Genomic DNA, 16,912 nt, shown 5'->3' with positions numbered 1-16,912 from the left:
ACTGGAAAGAGAGGCCCATTGGACTTGCAAACTTTATATGCCCCAATATAGGGGAATGCCAGGGCCAAAAGAATGGGAATGGGAGGGTAGGGAAGTGGGGGGCGGTATGGGGGACTTTTGGGATAGCATTGGAAATGTAATTGAGGAAAATATGTAATAAAAAAAAACAGTGGAAAAAAAAAAAGAAAATGTTATTTTATTAAAATAGAGATTATATAATACCATAATATATTGTGTTTGCCAGAATTGTACAAATGGATTACAAGGTTTCAAATTTACTGCCTTACAGAAATGTTTATAAATGTCAGGCCTATCCAAAGCTAAGTTACTGAAAAACACATTGCTTTGCCCAAACTGCATTCTTTCTGGTCTCTAAGCATTTCAGACATTTCTAGATGTGTGTTCTATTCTTTTATGGGAGCCCTATATTTATGTATGCTCTGCACTATTTTCTGAGGCCATACATAATCCATGAAGCTTCTACAAGAACTAGCATAAAGAACTATATTTCTCATAGAAATAGTTATTTCTATAAGAAATAGCTTCTTTCTGACTTCTAGAGTTATTCACTTTCACTAATTTTATTAACACAGTGGGACTCATGTCTCTAGCTGCATCTGTAGTAGAGGATGGCCTAGTAGGTCATCAATGTGAAGAGGGGCCCTTGGTTCTATGCCTCAGTATAGGGAAAGGCCAGGGCTAGAAAGCAAGAGTGGGTGGGTTAGGAAGCAGGGGGAGTGGGAGGGAATAGGGGATTTTTGGAGGGGAAACTAGGAAAGGTGATAACATTTGAAACGTAAATAAAGAAAATATCTAATAAAAACACTATATATCTCATCTAAAAAAAAAAAAAAGAAAAGCATTTCCCATAGCTCATGATGCCTATGCTCTCTCTAGATCAAGGGAAGACCTGCATAGGTGGAAAGTGGAGCCAAGATTGGCAAGATATTATTATCTGTGTACAAGATGAAAGGTCCCACACAGTTTAGCCAACACTGTCTAAGACCAGATATATTATTTTTCATGAGAACAAATATAAAATTTAATTTTCAGACTTTATAATTAGATGTTATGAAACTTAAGTAAAGTTCATTGTCTTCCTTTGTAAATAATTGATTCCTTTCTCTGTTGAAAACTGTCCTTTTTGCTCAATCTTGAAGAAGAGAAAAAAATGTTTCAGGAGAAAGCTTCCTTCCTTTCTGTTTTAAATCTTGTTTTCTATGTTTAGGTATTCTGCCTGTGTATATGTCTGGGCACTGCATGTATGACTGATGGAGGCCATAGGAGAATGTCAGATCTCTTAGAACTCAAGCTACAAATGATTGTGGCAGGCCATGTGGGTGCTGGGAAAAGAACCTTGGTCCTCTAAAAGAGAGGCCATTGCTCTCAACCACTGAGACTTTTCTCCAGCAATTTAAACATTCTCTTGAATTTAAAGGGCCCAAAGTTAGATAACTAGTAAAGTGCCCAGACTGTCTCCGCCCTAACTTAACCAGAATGCAGCTTTCCTACAGAGCTTTAGAACTGAGAGTCAGTCACTAGGGAGGTTACGTGGCAAAACAAAGGTCTGGCCTCCACAGCTCAGTAAGGCTGGAGCATATCAAGAAAACACTGAGAAGTAAGAACACCTACCCAGTCTCATTGCATCACAGAGTCAACAGAAATTGTAGACACCACTGTGGTGTGTTGAATTAGGAAATTCTGATCCTATACCTGGAGCCCACATTTCGCAAGTAAATAATAACTACAGGTCCTGAATGTGGGGTTACTTAATTAAATTAGCACCCAGGGCCCATCCTAACCTTCACTTTGGCTCAGGGCATGCCTCTTGGACTCTGAGAAAAGGGGGTTTTTGGTGACCCTTACCTCACGTGGGTGTCAGGAGCAGTGTAGCGTCATAAAGCTCCTAACAACTGTCTGACCTTGGTTGGTCTCAGTTGCTGGCAGTTCACAATAGAAAAGCAAAGGAGAATATACTGCAGAGTGAGGGGTTTTAAGATTTATTTATTTATTTATTTATTTATTTATTTATTTATTTAATGTATATAAGTACACTGTAGCTGTCTTCAGATACACAAGATCCCATTATAGATGGTTGTGAGCTACCATGTGGTTGCTGGGAGTTGGAATCGAGACCTCTGGAAGAGCAGTCAGCACTCTTTTGTTGTTGTTGTTTTGTTTTTCAAGACAGGGTTTCTCTGTGTAGCCCTGGCTGTCCTGGAACTCACTCTGTAGACCAGGCTGGCCTCGAACTCAGAAATCCACCTGCCTCTGCCTCCCAAGTGCTGGGATTAAAGGCGTGCACCACCATGCCTGGTTCAGTCAGCACTCTTAACCACTGAGCCATCTCTCCAGCCCGCCAAAGTGAGGTTTGTAAGTAGACACACAGTAAAACAAGCTTTGTTTGACAGTGCCGTGATTGGGCTCAAGCATTATTTGTCCTTAGGTAAAGGATTTGACTTCTTGTTTCTGTCCTCCTCTGACTCCTCCAGAGGAGGCTAGAGTAATCCAAATATAAGCAACCATATTCATTTCATTTTTTATCATAATCTTGAAAGTAATAAATAGATACTTCCGCTCAATATAATCTATTCTGATCGAAAATATACCCAAAGTGGGATTCAAGGAAGCCAGATAAATAGAGCTATTAAGAAAAAGGAAAGACATAAAATTACATTTCCTGTGCATTAAGATAAATCTCTCAGATGGCAGAAATTATTTCTCTAAATCCAGCAGGCTTGCAATGTCTGAAAGTTGTGATTGCAATTTTACAACTGTTTCAGGAAAAGATAACTAACTCGCTTGAACCATCTCACTAAAAAAAAATGCCAAGATCTGTTACTCTTTCCTCATGAAATAAACTCTGAGCAAAGCTAGCTAGCTGACAGGCACAGGCAGGGAAAGACAGACGTTCTGTGTGGTAAGTAAATGGGAGCAGAAGCACAGCCTAGGAAACAGCTCACACACTGGGGAGCCCGCTAACTCTGTTCCGATCTCCTGGCTGGGGAGGGAGAGCTCAGAATGAGTTGACCACTGCAAAGCCTCTGCTTCCACTGTGATAGGTGAGGCAAAGAACAGCAATGGAACCACTGTGCGCTGACACCACGACCAAAGCAGAAGCTATTTTCTCCATCTGAATATACAAGCCATGTCAAATAATTTACATCTTCTTCCTCTGTCCTACCATTTGTAAAATACCTCTTATTCTACTTTATTTGTTCTCGCTACACTACAAGCTGCACAAAGGCTCCATTAATTAGCCTAATGTCTTTGTGTGTGATTACACTTATTATTAAACATGATATTTAAATATTAATTTTAAAGATGACTTTGAAATATTTTGATATTCGTATCTCGTGGTTAGTAATGTTTTGTAAGTTTTGGAGCTAGAGAGACAGCTCAACAATTAACAATTGTGTACTGCTCTGTCAGAGAACCAGAGGTCTGCTGCTAGGAACTATGTCAGGTGGCTCACAACCAGAGTGCAGTTCCAGGGGATCTTACACCCTCTTCTGGCCTCTGCTGGCACTACAGCTACATGCAGATACCCCAGAACAATGCAATGCCTCCAAAGCGATTTTACAAGATTGCTCTCTTGAATACCATCAATAAAGTTCGCTGCACCCACAAAAAAAAAAAAAGAACGATTGCTTGAAGGGCTGCGATGTTTGCATCAGCACATAACTTAAACTATAAATAAATCTTTTTAAAGTTTTGTCATAGTTTCTTTGTTCCCTAACAGATTTTTCTTTGGTAAATTTTGGGTTAGATGACTTATATACATATGCAATACTATAAATGGTGTCTTCTAAATAGAGTAAATGATAGATGGTTGATAGATAGGTGATAATATAAATGATAGATGTGTAATAGATACTACATAGATGACAGATGATAGAGAAAATAGATAACTGATAGTTACATATAGATGATAGATAATGATACATATAGATGATAGATTAAAAGGTAGATAGATAATAGGTGATAGATATGATATATAGATGATAAATGATAGAAGAGAGACAAAAGATAGATACATGATTAGTAGATAGATAGAAGATAGATAAATAGATAGATAGATAGATAATTGATAGCTGATAGATAGATAGATAGATAGATAGATAGATAGATGATAGATAGATAGATAGATAGATAGATAGATAGATAGATAGATAGATGATAGATAGCTGATAGATAGATAGATAGATAGATAGATAGATAGATAGATAGATAGATAGATAGATAGATGATTGATAGCTGATAGATAGATAGATGATAGATAGATAGATAGATAGATAGATAGATAGATAGATAGATAGATAGATAGATAGATAGATAGATAGAAGATAGGTGATTGATTGACAGATCATACATACATACATATGATGAAGATGCAGTTGGAATTAACTGAATAGTCGTTTCTGCCCCTACAGGAACTGAAGAGGAAGATNGATGATAGATAGATGATAGATAGATAGATAGATAGATAGATAGATAGATAGATAGATAGATAGATAGATAGATAGATAGATAGAAGATAGGTGATTGACAGATCATACATACATACATATGATGAAGATGCAGTTGGAATTAACTGAATAGTCGTTTCTGCCCCTACAGGAACTGAAGAGGAAGATGAAGGAGATGATTGTCTGCTGGGGTCTGTGGACGAGTTCTGGTGGTTTCCTCACATGTGGAGTCACATGCAGCCTCACCTCTTCCACAATGAGTCGTCTTTAATAGAGCAGATGATTCTCAACAAAAAGTTTGCCTTAGTAAGTAACTTTCTCTACTACGCTGACCTCTTGTACAATGGGGAGGGAAGCAGGGAGGTGTTTGAATTGGAAACTGCCTCAAGGCTCTGCTGTGCTGGCTTCCCTTAAGTGGCTTTTCTCAGTAGATGTTAGAATCTTGGTATTACGCCCTCTCCATGCATGGCTCTTGTATGGATATATCTTTGTACTATGTCATCCTCATTAGATTTACTTCTTTGATGAGCCTAACTTAAGAAAGAGTTAACAAAACATAAGGCTCAGTTTCGTAGCCTTATGGCCAGCATTCATAAGAGGTATATCCTTCCTAGGAACTTCCTGCTGCACTGCACTGAGATGAAATGTATGCACAAAACAAGTCCACGGCAGAATTAGATACTCTGTGACCTGATGTCACACTTTAAGAACACAAGCTCTCAGCTCTGAGAATAACTGTCGTCAAGGTGGGGAAGAATAAGTTGTGTTGGAAAAAAATGGGATTGAATATACCCCCCAAATGCACATAAAACTAGGGTATCAAGATGAATTAAAATGAGGTTGGGGTAACGGATCAAATGAGACCATAAAGTAGACACAAGTTGATGAAGATTCAGAAAACCAATGAAGCGATATCTCAAACCTGTTAGGATAGAACATTGCTCACTGGCAGAAAAGTACACTGGTTTATACTGAAGGCACTATGATCTGCGGCAGGGAAACCTACAGTAAAACTTCTAATACATACCGTATGAAAGGAAATCTGCCCTTAGTCAAAGAGGACCCAAATCCGTGTTCATGGATGGGCTTCTACACCAGCTGCAGAGGCCAAAAATTTTTTGCCAAGTTTGGTTCTTTACTCAAACTTACACACAAACAAGTGAAAAGTGGCAAACTGTATTTCTTTCTTAAAGATATAAAAATCTAACTCTTTGCTGGGAGCACTTGCCCATGTTTGTCTTTAACTTTCCTTGTTGTTGTTTTATTGGTTTTTGTTGTTGATATTTTACTTATTCACTTTATGTCCCAATCCCTACACTGCCTCCTAGTCACCACCTCCCACATTCCCTCCTCCATCCCTCTTCCCTTCTCCCCTGAGAGAGTAGAGGCCCCCCTGCATATTCCCCAACCCTGGCACTGCACTTCCTTTCCCATTGAGGCCAGACAAGGCAGCCCAGCTAGAAGAGCATATCCCACATACAGGCAACAGCTTTAGGGATAGCCACCTGCTCCAGTTGTTCAGGACCCACATGAAAGTCAAGCTGCATATCTGCTACATATGAATGGGGAGGCCTAGGTTTAGCCCATGTATGTTCTTGGGTTGGTGGTTCCGCCTCTGAGAGCCTCAAGGGTCCAGGTGAGTTGGTTCTGTTAGTTTTCCAGTGGAGTTCCTATCTCCTTTGGTACCATCAGTCCTTCCCCCTACTCTTTCATAAGGGCCCACGAGCTCCATCCACTGTTTGGCTGTGGGTGTTTGCATCCATGTGAGCTAGCTGCTGGGTGGAGCTTCTCAGAAGACTGCCATGCTAGGCTTCTGTCTGCAAGCATAACAGAGTATCATTAACAGTATCTGGGATAGGTGCTTGCCCATAGGATGGGTCTCTGGTTAAGCCTGTTATTGCTTGGCCATTCCCTCCCACTCTGCTCTATCCCTGCATTTCTTGGAGACAGTATAAATTTTGGGTTGAAAGTTTTGCGGGTGGGTTGGTGTCCCTATCGCTCTACCTGGCTACAGGAGGTGGCTGCTTCAGGACCCATATCCACAATTCTGTGAGTTAAAGCAAAGGTCACCCCCACTGATTATTGGGTGCCTCCCCTACCCCAATAGAAACCCAATGTTTTTTATCATCTTTATATTTAGTATCATAAAACTATCATCTTCAGTTTTTTGCCGTGACTCCTGAAGTGTTCACCACTACGGATAACAGGAATAAAATTCTTTAAATTTTTGTTTTGTGTGAGATTAGGCATAGCTTAATATGAGGCTTATGCAATTTGTAAGCATATGTTAGTTAATTCAACTCCCATTGAGGTATTAGGCCTCCAAAGTGGCACTGATGCTAAGTCTGAAGATGAAAAGAGCATGAGTTACATTTTCTAACTTAGTGTGCATTGTTTCTTTTAATATTCCCAACAACCCTGAATTCTACATATACATATTCTCCCTTTATGGGTGAGAATCATAGGATACACACTAGAATTATAAAGCTCACTGATAGAATAAAAGACAGAAATCTAAGTCCTCTAATGCTGCATAAATGTGACCCCTGGGGTTCCTCGCCCAACTCACGGGTGTCACTCTATCCAGTCTGCTGCTTAGTAATTGTGGCTGTATCAGGCCATCTGGGCACCATAAGGAAGTTGGAGAACTTGAGGGAGAACTCCCAGGGAACTCGCCCCTTGGCATCCTCTAGTTCCTGACCCAGGAAGAGTCTCCAACCCAATGCTAAGCATCTTTCCACGTGGCTGAGTACTGTTTACTCCACAGAGAAGCTGCTTGAAATCATCTGTAGGGAATTGGACCGTCTACTCATTAGAGGCAATAAACACACGCTTGACCCTGTGCGAACGCTGCATTTCTAATGAGTGATAAATACACTGCCCTTCTCTTTCAGCTTGGAGGAGTTTAACGTGAGCGTAAATGTTCCCCAGTAATATAGAGAGGGGAAATGTGCAAAAGGCAGCAGGCTGCCTTGGAAGCCAGAGGGTATTCAACCAAGAACGGCAATGGAGAAAGGCAATGTTTGAATGAGTGACTGAGTTAAAGTATATTTAAAATTCCCTTCCCACTAAGAATCTCAGACTCTGAGCCAGTACCCCAGGCCCTACTTTAACTGTCTGTAGTCAGACACGACTGTTCCCATTTAATCAGTAAGCCTATCTGAACTGTTGGGTCTCATAGTTTGGACTCTTCTGATTCACAAAGGCACTGAATGTTCACGCCTGTAGCTTCATAGAGAAGATCAGACAGAGCCTTTAAGCCAGCCGTTCTCAACCTGTGGGTCTTGATCCCCTTGGAGTTGGATGACCCTTTTACAGGGGCTACATATCTGATATCCTGCGTAATTGTAGCAAAATTACAGTTGTGAAGTAGCAACACAATAATTTTAAGGTTGGGCGTCACCACAACATGAGGATCAGCATTAAAGACTCGCAGCATTAGGAAGGTTGAGAACCATTGCTTTAAGCAAACAGACTTGGTGGCTGAAGTCATCAAAAAAGGTACAGCATTACATCTGATCACGGAAAAAATTTAATAACCAAATATAGACTAATTCAAAATTTTTAAAAAATTGAAAAGAAATTTTATTTTTAAACTTTCAGTCTTGAGTTCAGGATTATAATATTAATGGCTGGCCTATCTTGCATTTGAAATATCTCTTGTATAGCCTTAAAAATGGGATAAAATACTAATAGAAAACTAAAATAACATTATATGTGAGCATCAAAAAATCATTATTAATACATTGTCTCATATCATAGATTGAGCCTAAATTTTAGCAAGTGATTTAATTAATTTTAATAATCAAATAACTAGTAGAAACTTTTGTCATAAGCTACCTCCCTCTGACAGATTTGGCAACATTTGGAGGAGGTGTTGTTATTTAGGTTTGCTGATGGGTTTTGTTGTTGTTAAATTTGAGAAAGGGTCTCTTTGTGTGTCCCTGGATGGTCTAGACCAGGGACTTTGTGGACCAGGTATTTTGTAGACCAAGCTAGTTAGTTTGGAGCTCACAGAAAGCCACCTGCCTTTTCCTCCCAAGTGCTGGGATTAAAGTCAAGTGCCACTATGCCCAGCAGATGGTATTTAAATTGTTACAGACAATTGCATTAGAATTAATATCAGTAAAACAATGTTTCTAGGGACTGAAAGGCCTCCAGTATGTATCTTGTATTCCTGGTTTTATTGTTTCGTCCTTTGAAATAAGGTCTCTGTTCTACAGTCTTCTCCAGACTTAGTAAAACCCGTTCATTCACCTTAGCTGGACTGTCCATTGTCATAACATATGTTTTTAAATCAGTGAGTACCAAACTTTTCCAATATGGAAATAATGATTATAATATTAATATATAATTCTAAATTTTAAATATATTTTTAAAAACCTGCAGGCTTTAAGGAATACATGATCAGCTTTCCATTCATTTGCTTGCAGCTAGAGAAGGGAGAGATCCATTTTTAAATTTTTCAGTAAAGCTTTTTTACTAAAAGGCACATCATGTTTTCATCTTGTATTAATATTTGATGCAAAGTATAATTGTATTGGTCTTGGTAAAAGTAGAGAATTCCAGTCGGGATGAGGCTAATCTGAGCTGACAGGCCACCCTCCAGAGTAAGCCATGCAGCACAGTGCAGGAAGGTCACCAATCAGAGCAAAATGGAAGTGTATAATGTGTTTCATACAATGAATGTCTGGAGGAAGGGGAGAGACAGAAAACTAAGGGACAGAGTGTCAGGCTCATGTTCAACTTCAGAGGACTGGGATCCCATGCCAGTTCCTATAATGTGGAATATGACAAGAATATTCTTCTTAACTCACTGTCACCTCATACCCTTCTCCTAGATCACTCAGACTTAGCCACTACTCAGGTACTCAAGGGGGCCATCTTCCAGTGCTGACTGTATAGTTAACAACAGTTTGAGTGTCCCCCCAAAATGCCATGTGCAATGGTGTGTTGAAGACAATGGATCTAACCCATCAGTCTTAAAATGTAGATACAACTGGAATCAGTATATTCATAATGGAAATTATAGGAGGGAGCAAGAATTAGTATTTTTCTTACAGTCTGAGTAACTGTATAAACAGAATGGTGTTTACATACTGGTGTCCCATAAGTGACTGTTAAATTGGACCACAACTAGATATTTATTAAGATACTGAGTCAATTAACTGTGATCTCAAATTGTCTTGTTTTTATCAATAAACAAGCAGCACTGAAAAGACAGTTCATTACTCAAACACCAAGAGGAAGAGGCATGCCATGCTACATAGGTCATGTGGGGTAGCCCTGAGTGTGAAGAAGTGCTTTCTCTATGATTTCCTTGTGTGAAGCAAGGCAAGCAGTGGGCTATGAGGTTACATCGGCTTCTTGGGCTTTGGCCCTGGGTGATTAGAGCAGAACACTGTGCCAAGCATCTAAGCTGTGACCACTGAAGATATGGATGTAGAAGTCCTAGAGTGGTATGTCACACTGGGTGTGTGCAAGCCCTGGATGGTGGGTCACACTGGGAGTGTGCAAGTGCTGAAGTGGTGGATCATACCAGGAGTGTGCAAGCCCTGGAGTGGTGGGTCACACTGGAAGTGTGCAAGCCCTGGAGTGGTGGGTCACACTGGGAGTGTGCAAACCCTAGTACTTCATAGAACTCACTTTTGAGAACCCAGCACATTCCCAATTCCTGACTACTAGCTACGATTTGCTGTTTCTTTATGGGTAGTAAAAGTATCTACACATTAAATCCACAACCTATTCTATCGATGGCTTAAAAATATATTTTTTTAATCTGAAAAAACTCAAACAATTTAGTGTATTAAACTTGATACTTTATGTAATCATCTCTTCATCAACTTTCATGTTTTTCTCATCCTAAATATCCTGCAAACAGTTTCTCTTTGCTGAAGTAGAAGCAGATGATATGCACACCTTTGCACTCTAGCCTTAACTAAAGCATTTTAAACTCTCCTGCCCCTGCTTGTGGGAACCAGAAAAGTCGACCTCTTGACTGGTAAAGGTCATTTTAAATTAGTAGTTTCTGGAAAGTACTTTATGCTTAAACAACTTCTTTAGCATGATTTTGTTTAAAAGATTTATTAATTTTATGTATGTGAGTACACTGTCCCTGTCTTTAGGCACACCAGAAGAAGGCATAAGTTCCCATTTACAGGTGGTTGTGAGCCACCTGTAAATGGGAACTTGCAGTTGCTGGGAATTGAACTCAGGACCTCTGGAAAAGCATTCAGCAAAGAGAAACAGCTGAGCCATCTCTCCAGCCCCCCGGCATGATTTTTATACTTGCTTGTTTATTTAGTGAGTTTTGTCTTCTCTCTGTTTTAAAACTCTGTTAATAGCAGAAGTCCACAGTGGCCAGTTACTATGTAGCTGGAGCATCTATCAAGTCACTAAACATGATTCCTCCTGCTGATCTTGTTTCTCGTCATAATCCCCACAGCCATCTCCACCTTCTATAAGTCAAAGCCGGTTTGGGAAGGCTAAACTCTTCCCTCAGACACAGAGCTAAGTCATAGATCAGACACTTGAATCTGAAGTACTCTGACTCGTCATCACAGTTATGCAAATGTTTCCTTTTTCTATTACAATCTTTGGGGGAAATCAGATTGCTTTGAGCTTCTGATCCTATACCTCTGCCCCAGTAGTGGGCTCCCAGTAGCTTCTCACAACTAAATAGTTGCTCATCCAAAAGACCTCAGCTTCTACCTTCCTAAATTAAAACTTTATCAACTTGTTTAACGAATTTTGCATTTCATGTGTTTTGAACTTAAAAGATGACACTGTCAGTTTTTTGCCTCCAGAGTTCTTGCGTTTCCATAGAGATGATGACATCATAGAACATTAGTGTGGGAGTGTTGAAAACAGACAGGCAGGGAAGGATTGGGGGTGAACAGACAAATTGGATTAGTGTGGAAGTAATTATGGAAGAAAAATTAAAAGCCAGACTAAGTCAGTAGAAAGAGGAGTATAAAAAGAGAGCCACAGGACTGTTCCCCCTGTGGAAACAATTGAACCTTTTATTGGAGAGATGAGCAAGTATATTTGAACACTAGGTCAAAACTTGCATCAAGGGAGGAGACACCAACTTTTCTATCTGTACATACTAGTTTATATCAACTACTAGTTTATCTTTAAAGGTTCTATAGTCCACCAATGTAAGAAAACTCACCTCCATCCTCTACAATGCCACAAGCTTCTTCTCATTTACAAATAATTATTCAACTATCATTAAGAGACATTTATCTTATCAGGTAAAAACACCGTCTTTTTAAAAATTTTTATTAATCATTCCATTCGTTTACATCTCAAATGATATCTCCCTTCCCTGTTATCTCTCCATTAAACCCCCCATCCCACATTCATCCTCTCCCCCTCCCCTTTGCCTCCATGAGGGTGCTCCCCCACTCAACCATCTTCTCCCACCCCACCACTCCAGCATCCCTCTACGCTGGGGCATCAAACCTCCACAGGACCAAGGGCTTCCCCTCCCATTGCTGTCAGACAAGGCCATCCCCTGCTACATATGCAGCTGGAGCCATAGGTCCCTCCATGGATACTCATCCCTATCGCTTTATTGTTTAGTGGGTTGGTTTTTATTTGTTGAGAGTTTCATATACTTACATAGTGTATTTTAGCCGTTTTACTCCCATTACTTCTGTTATCTTCTTCATCCCAAGAGCTTCCCCATTCTACATTCATGCTCTGTTTTTGTGAGTGTGAATGTGTGTGTGTGTGTGTGTTTTCTTAGTCTTGCCTGCAATAATGTGGGTAGCAAGTTGTTTTCTGGAGCTTGGACAACTTACCAGTAACTACACCACTGAAAAAGTGGCCTCTTTCCCTCAACAACCATGAGCTGCCAACAGGCCCTCATGGAGAATAGAGCCTCCTGAGCACCTCTCCCATCCATAATGAAGTGTCAGTGGGCACAATCATGTCCAGGTCTCATGTGGATCACCACAGCTTTGGTGAGTTCATGAAATGCAATGTCTCTGTCATGTCTGCCACACCTCCTCATCTTCCACCTCTGATACTTCCCCATCTCAGGATGTTACCTGAGCCTTGTCAGGAGTGTGTCCACCTAGGACTAAGTGCTCCGCTCTCATTTATTCTTGGTATTTTGACCACTTATGTCTCTGTTAATGCCACTCACAGCTGTAAGGAGCTTTTCTAATGAAGAAAGAGATCAGCACTCATTTGGGGATATAAACATAAGGGAATTTAACACGCCTATTTATCAAAACAGTGACCGTAGGTTCTTCTCTAAAGGTCATGTTCTCTTGATCAGGTTCATAGCCATAAGCATGGCCTCCTTTCCAGAGAGAGGACCCCAAATACAACCATTAGGCAGTTGGTTATCTCTATATTAATCACTGTTATTGCACCAATGAGCACAGCTTGCTCAATACATTGGTGCTATAACTATCATACAGGGTTCACAGCTGGGCAAGACTGGTGTCCTTCAATTGATGAATGGCTACCTAAAAATGTAATATATATAATATACACATGGAATTGTATTCGATTATAAAGAAAATTTAAATTTACAGAAAAAAAAATGAGCAGAACTGGAAAATGATTATACCAGGTGAGGTAACCCAGGCTCAGAAAGACAAAACCACAAGTTCTCTTTCATATGGGGATCCTGTCTTAGTCAGGGTTTCTATTCCTGCACAAACATCATGACCAAGAAGCAAGTTGGGGAGGAAAGGGTTTATTTAGCTTACACTTCCATGCTGCTGTTCATCACCAAAGGAAGTCAGGACTGGAACTCAAGCAGGTCAGGGAGCAGGAGCTGATACAGAGGCCATGGAGGGATGTTCTTTACTGGCTTGCTTCTCCTGGCTTGCTCAGCCTGCTCTCTTATAGAAACAAGACTACCAGCCCAGAGATGGTCCCACCCACCAGGGGCCTTTCTCCCTTGATCACTAATTGAGAAAATGCCTTACAGCTGGCTCTCATGGAGGCATTTTCTCAACTGAAGCTCCTTCTCTGCGGTAACTCCAGCTGACAAAGTTGACACAAAACTAGCCAGTACAGATCCTAATTATGAGTTCTCTAGTTCTGCATTAGACTTGGAGTGCCTGGAGAGGTTAGGATGATAGGAAGGGTCTCTAGAGAGGGAAGTAAATGGAAGGATCAAATAAAAGGGAGTATGGCACACTTGTGACAGGGAAATAGGCAAAGGAGAGGCTAGAGATGCAAAGATTAAAGTAGAAACAGTGATCCAGAGTAACATGGTAAGGAGGGGCAGGTAACCAAAACCAGAAGAGTAGGGGGAGACATGGAAACCTATTTCTTTAAGCTTTGGAAAGCACTTTTGGTTGCCTTTGTTAGTTGCTTTCTTTGTGAATTCCTCTTCAGCTTACACTTCTCCAGACTACAGGAAGCTTTCATACTTTATAATGAGAATGTAGAAAATACAGCTCTCATTTCTGTCCCCTCTTTCCTCCAGCACAAACGCTAGTGTTCCTGCCAGCATGCATTGACAAACTGGTTTTATAAAGGAAAGATAAATTTAGTGCCTGTGCTGTTTGAGTGGTCCCTCTCTGCCCACAGTCATGTGGACATGAGGCAAACTAAAAGCCTTTATGAATCTGTCTATAAATTCTCCCTGCTGTACTGAGCCGGATGTGGGGTGGGACAAGTTCTGCTTCCAGATCCGTGCACATTGCTCCTGAATTCGGTCTTCTCATTCTTCTGACTTCCTAGACTGCATTATCATGTGTTTTCTGAGATGTGGCTAGGTTTGGCCAAGATGGGAGGGACAGCGGGAGGACAAATGTCATGTGACACTTCCTATGGAAATATCTATTCATCCCACATAGGATAGTGATGTCAAGACCAAAGAAACAGAAATGGCCCCACCTAAATGTGGCTTATCGAGCCAGGAGTTTATTAGGGTAACTTGCAAGACCCTGAGCAACTGAAAAGCCCACCTCAGCAAGGTGACAGCTCAGAGACAATGCATTCCAGGGGCTCCCTGCTGGGATTACAGACAGTTCAGCCTGTGGACGAGTCTCCTCCCCCCAGAATTGTCACTGCTTACATCACTTTGTGAAGGGGACTTAGGAAGCCTGTAAATTTCAATATCTTCCTGGGCCTTGGGAGCTTGAATTTATTTCCTTCCTTAGGAATGTTTCAGTTCACAGTAAATGGCTATGCAACAATCAGTAAGAGCCAATTCTGCAGCTCACATCACATTTAGTATTCTTTAAAGAGTGTGTGCATGTGTGTGCATGCATATGTGTGTGCATGCATGTGTGTGTATTTGTGTGTATGCATGTGTGTATGCATGTGCATGTGTGTGCATGCATGTGTGTCTGTGTATGTGTGTGTGTTCATGTATACATGCATGTGTGTGCATACATGTTTATGCATGTATGTGGTCGTGTGTGTGTGTGTGTGTGTGTGTGTGTGTGTGTGTGTGTGTGGTGCATATACACTTCTGTGAGTGCACATGTGGAGACCTGAGGATGACATCAGGAATCCTCCTTGATCCTGCCCCACTTTATGCACTGAAGTATGTTCTCTCATGCCCAGACATTTGTTAATGGTGACTGTTCTAGACAGCTTGCTGCGGTGATCCCACCAGAGCCTTCTGAGAGTGGGAGCTACAACTACACAGCATTTTCTTTAGTTCTGAGGCTGCAGACCCTGGTTCTCACACTTGAGAGCAAATGCTTTACCCACTGAGCCATCTCCCCAGCCAAGGCTTTAGCTTTGCATGTATCACAGCTCCTGTGCCTGTCTTTTCATGATTTGTTTTTTTCATTTTCCACAGTATCAATTTCTGTTCCTTCTCAACTGTTCTTCTCTAACTGCCTCCACATTTTATTCTCATTTTTGGATCATTGTAGCAACTTACCTAATTCCCCAGTCTTCCATTCTTTTTATTTAATCTATGCCCAAACTGGGGAATATTGTTTTTTAAAAATAAATTACTCTGTAAATGTAACAGAAATGTAATTTCAGAGTCTTGATTCCTAAGGAAATGAAGAAAGAGAAATAGCTTGGTTCCAACTGGGAATCATACATTATACTGATTTCAGGAATTCTCACAGCCACGTATTACAACCAGCAGAGAGCATATATCATTTCACTAAGACCTCACAGCTAGTGGAAGCTGGATCGGGTTTCATCCTGATTTGTCAAGCTTAAAAGCCCATGTAACCACCACAGTTACAGCTAGTTTATCTAGCTGCAAGCCCCAATGCCATCAGTGGCCATAGCATCAATAGGTAAAACAAATGGAGCACATCGCTGCTCCCATTTACAGCACTTCTCTCTTGCAGAGGTGTTAGGGTGACATGTAATTTCTGGCGTCTGAGAAGTGCTGCCTACATCACTGCCTTGGTAGCTACCATGGATACCAGAGGGTGTGTAATAGCCGTGACGGGTCATCAATCCCATCACTGGCCTCTTGTAGGGCTATTGAATCTCAATTAAAATTAGTGTTATGCAGACTTAAACATTCCTAGCTAGTCAACCAACCGTATATGTTTTCTGAAAGATCAAATGTACTTGACAACAGTCTGGAGATCTGTCACTATCATTAGATGGTCTACAGATTTATTATGTATGAAAAACCTCCAATGTCCCAATCAAATTCATTGCTTAAAAGTAAAAACAGAGAAAGCTTCGGTAAACCAAACCCTACAACATATCTACTGCATCCCCAGCCAAATCTCTTTTCAGTTATTTAAATATAAAAACAAACCTACCTAAATTCACTTTTTTTTTTAATTTCTGAAAGCCTCGTTCTTGTATTTCAGTTGAGCAGATCTCAACAATTTAAAGCAAAACTTGACCTGACATAGACAGAGTACAGGTGCTCCCTGGTTCTTCTGAGTGCTCTCGGAAAAGCACATCTTTTAGTGACATGATGTCTTAGGAGCTACTGGACAGATGTGACACTTGCAGCATTTTGGAAGGAGCTCTGAGAGAGGAGAAAGCATAGCCTGTTAAATGAAAATATACTTACAATAGAGGAATGGGTGATTAGGGAAGACAGAGATACATAGACACGGACACCTAATAACTTTCAGAGATTGCAAGGGGCTGAGGCTGAACCAGATGGACACACGGCGTGGTACCTTTTTCAGTACTTTTACTGAAACTTTAGCTTGTTTTTGGTGTTTGTTTGAACATTTCAGTTGTTAAATACCATTCAAGCTTATCCAGTTCCAAAGCTGCTGGGTCCTAGGCAGGGGTTGAAGGCAAATGCATAGTGTTAAGAGTTGAGTACTACTCAGCTATAAAAAGAATGAATTTATGAAATTCCTAGGCAAATGGATGGACCTGGAGGGCATCATCCTGAGTGAGGTAACCCAATCACAAAAGAACTCACACAATATGTACTCACTGATAAGTGGATATTAGCCCAGAAACTTAGAATACCCAAGATATAAGATACAATTTACTAAACACATGAAACTCAA

At 40.6% G+C, this 16,912-nt stretch overlaps 1 protein-coding gene across 4 annotated transcripts in view; it reads left to right on the top strand.

The window, feature by feature from the left end:
* LOC110290928 (bifunctional heparan sulfate N-deacetylase/N-sulfotransferase 3) overlaps positions 1 to 16,912 on the top strand; it is a 156,359-nt gene that overhangs the window by 57,946 nt on the left and 81,501 nt on the right. For 3 of the 4 annotated variants that reach the window (XR_003836259.1, XM_021157836.2, XM_029475610.1), the window contains exon 4: positions 4,621 to 4,775. Coding sequence is in view for 3 of the 4 variants with exons in the window: in XM_021157836.2 (XP_021013495.1) it covers positions 4,621 to 4,775 (155 nt within the window). In the remaining variant the exon portion in view is untranslated. Of the gene's footprint in view, positions 1 to 4,433; positions 4,449 to 4,620; positions 4,776 to 16,912 lie in introns of all 4 variants that reach the window. The other variant, XM_029475611.1, reaches the window with a different exon arrangement.

Source organism: Mus caroli, chromosome 3 (genome assembly GCF_900094665.2).
Source record: "Mus caroli chromosome 3, CAROLI_EIJ_v1.1, whole genome shotgun sequence".
NCBI lineage: Eukaryota > Metazoa > Chordata > Mammalia > Rodentia > Muridae > Mus > Mus caroli.
Note: the sequence above shows the minus strand (reverse complement) of the source record. Positions and strands in the feature narration are given on the sequence as shown.